This window comes from Engraulis encrasicolus, chromosome 3 (genome assembly GCF_034702125.1).
Source record: "Engraulis encrasicolus isolate BLACKSEA-1 chromosome 3, IST_EnEncr_1.0, whole genome shotgun sequence".
In the NCBI taxonomy this organism is placed as follows: domain Eukaryota; kingdom Metazoa; phylum Chordata; class Actinopteri; order Clupeiformes; family Engraulidae; genus Engraulis; species Engraulis encrasicolus.
This window is the reverse complement of record NC_085859.1, coordinates 29,791,887-29,795,007: the sequence shown is the minus strand read 5'-3', so window position 1 is coordinate 29,795,007 and position 3,121 is coordinate 29,791,887. Positions and strand designations below refer to the sequence as shown.

Sequence of the window (3,121 nt, the reverse complement as noted above, 5' to 3'; positions counted from 1 at the left end):
ACCTAACCGTCCTGACTGCCCTCTTGTTGACTTGCATAGGAAACAACAAGTGGAGGTCAAGTGAGAGCCACGGGGAGAAGGGCAAAGGTTAGAGGTGCAGCGTATGGGTTTGCAACAATAAGGACACAGCATCAAGTGATTATACACTTGTTATTAGCATGTCCTCTACGGTGGCCTACATGGTCAACCCCATTTCACTGCCACTGCGCTGTGCTTTAATGGCAAGCTCTTGTCCATTTCCCTAAAAGCCTGAATGGCACACACACTCTCTCTCACACAGACACACACACACACACACACACACACACACACACACACACACACACACACACACACACTCTCACACACACACTCTCACACACACACGATCCGTGACATTATCTAATTACACTGATGGCAGCTCGGGCGCAGTCCTCTCATGTCGTCAGAGTTCACTGTCACCTCTCAGGTATGCTGAGTTATTGCACCTGTGGTGGGACATCCCTGGTAGAAGGGGGGCACAAACTTCAAAACACACACACACACACACACACACACACACACACACACACACACACACACACACACACACACACACACACACACACACACACACACACAAATGAACTTCCCTATATCAGCACATCTCTTCTCCCTCGCCATTTAATAACCACCACTGCAACTCGATTAAGTTACATGAGACACAGGGGTGTTCATCCATCAACATAATTAGGGTTTACCTTTGCGGCTTTCTTGCATGCTGGTGTAGCCTCCTCCACTCCACAAAACCGTTTAATCTAACAGCAACAACAAGCTTTTGAGGCCACACTGACTCCACAAATACATAAGCAGCAAACTACAAGAAAGAAAGCAACATCCACATTTCACACTTGTGAGCTCATAAAACAGGTGTGAAGGGCTGTGGAGGGAAAGGGGGACAGACAGGAAACCAAATCTACAGCCCATAAAGTAGGTCAGCATTTATAGAATTAACCAAATATGGTGCTTCCCACGCAGGGCCATTAATACGGGTTTATACCAACGTGTAGTGCCCTAGACAAGTTCGTGGGTTATGTTTTTGTGATGTTTCTGGTTACACGGGGCCTACACAAGGTGGACTACTACTTTACTTACCAGATTCATCAGTTGTGAGACAGTAGGCCTATAGCTTACTGCGCGTAAGGTTCAATGCCTATGGCAATAAAATTGTCACGTGCCAGCATTCTATACAAATGTGCAAATGTATTTACATAACCCAGTCCATTGAGTCAACAGGAGAAGGCTGAGCGAAGCAAGGCTGTATGTGCCACTCTGCACGCCAAACAAAATAGACTTCAAACTTCAGATTGACGCCAGCAGACACGAGGACGTGTTGAGAATGTAAAATGACTTTTAGCCTGCCCTTACCTCCAGACACTCCAAGCTGACGAAGCTAGCGATAGCAAATCCATCGATTATATCCTCTTCCTGAGAGCTGGACTCGCGTCTCTTCCGACGAGGGGGGCGCGGGGCTCTGGCAGATGATGTGGAATGAGAACGAGGGGCTTTTTTCCCGTTCTGAGTGGCACGATCCATTCCAGGAGTTTGCTCTCTGTCTGAGCAAGACGAAGGACTGTGATTGCGGGCATCCCTACCAGCAGAGTCTCGTCTCCGTCCCCTTTCACGCTGGGAACGTGATCTCCGACTCTGCTTCAATTTCCCATCCATTTTACAATCGTTGCAATAAAAAAAATCTCACCAGATTACAAAGCGTCGGCTGTTCGTCTCTCTTGTGGGACTATTACGCGTAAGAACTTACACTATACATGCGCGTATAAATAAAAATGGACAATCTATACAATGACCTTGGATAAATACCTCCCTAAAATAATAAACAAACAAATGTTCAATTGCTCCATGTACACGGAGAGATGGCAAATCGTGTCTGTATTTTCGCTATCTAGCGATTAAACATCGAAGTGCTCTTCATTTAAACAGGTGCAAATCGGATATATAGTTGCAATATATGCATTTCACTTGGTTTGCAACTTTGTTGCATTGGCGGAGCACATTAATATCTGCATACTGCAGACAAGGCAGGGAAATACTGACGATGGCCCATGTTTTCCACCACCCTATTCATGACCCACTGTCAAAAAGCGATTCTAAAAATATACGTCTTTACAACAGGCTACGTGCTTGTCAGTAAACGACCAAATGATCCGTTCGTGAATAATGAGTAGGCATAGGCTATTAGATGCAAGTTTTGAATGATCACTATCGCATTCTGCTAAGTTTCACCGTAAAGACCAGTAGACGACCAGCCGAAGCGAGGCAAGCTTTTCTCCCAAGTCTTCGGCTACCTGAACGCAATAGCCTATTTTCCAAATGATCCGCCGTTCACTTCACCGTACAATCCTCCACACGGTGATCCAGCCCCATGTACCAGCCAACAAGGAAAAGAAAGCAACGGCTACATCCAGGGCCGTGTAAGTTTTAAATATCCATTCCTGAACACCGTCCGTTCTTCCTTCGCTGTTCGTGGTACATCGTCTATTTCCTTCCCAGAAAAGGCAAAGCTTTGATCATGAGTAGCTTTAAAGACACAGGAATGATTAAAATCTGCTCTCCCTTCTTTTCCCCTCCATCTGAAATTGGAGAGAGTGCAGTAAATGCCCAGAGCCCAGATAACTGACGTACTTCCGCCACCTCTGCAATTGCCAAAGGAAGTGAGCTAGTTTATACATAGTTCTAAATTACTCACACGAAGTTATTTTGTCGCATAGTGTGACACTGGCGTTATTTTCGTGTTAAGTGTCCCAGCCGCTATGGCCGTTGCGTTTACGCCCCGTCTATTTGGGCGCTCTGACGTCCTGCTGTCATCGAATGGTGGTCTGCAACCAAGCTGTCAGCGAGCTGTCACTCGCCAAATGCGCATCAGTCCCAGCCTTCGTAACAGACACGTCCACACGGACACATAACATCGATGTAATGTGTTGCTGGGCGAGTTGATTCAGTCATTTCCCTGATGGGGTTAAGTGCTGTGAGCTTGCCAGAATTACCATAGTATATAGAGGAGTAGGGTGATACAGGGAGGGACTTGGAATGGACATCGGAAACTAGAGCTCATCGTTGTCCCATGTGATACATCCTCAAAAACAAT

General features: G+C 46.2%; 1 protein-coding gene across 1 annotated transcript in view; it reads right to left on the bottom strand.

Annotated features, from left to right (window-relative positions):
- The window catches only part of LOC134444429 (fibrosin-1-like protein), a 329,076-nt gene extending 326,231 nt beyond the window's left edge, over window positions 1-2,845 (bottom strand). Inside the window, exon 1 of the mRNA XM_063193753.1 lies at window positions 1,387-2,845. Within this exon, the coding sequence (XP_063049823.1) occupies window positions 1,387-1,686 (300 nt within the window). The 5' untranslated portion in view covers window positions 1,687-2,845. The remainder of the gene's footprint in view (window positions 1-1,386) is intronic.
- Between the last annotated feature and the right edge of the window lie 276 nt (window positions 2,846-3,121).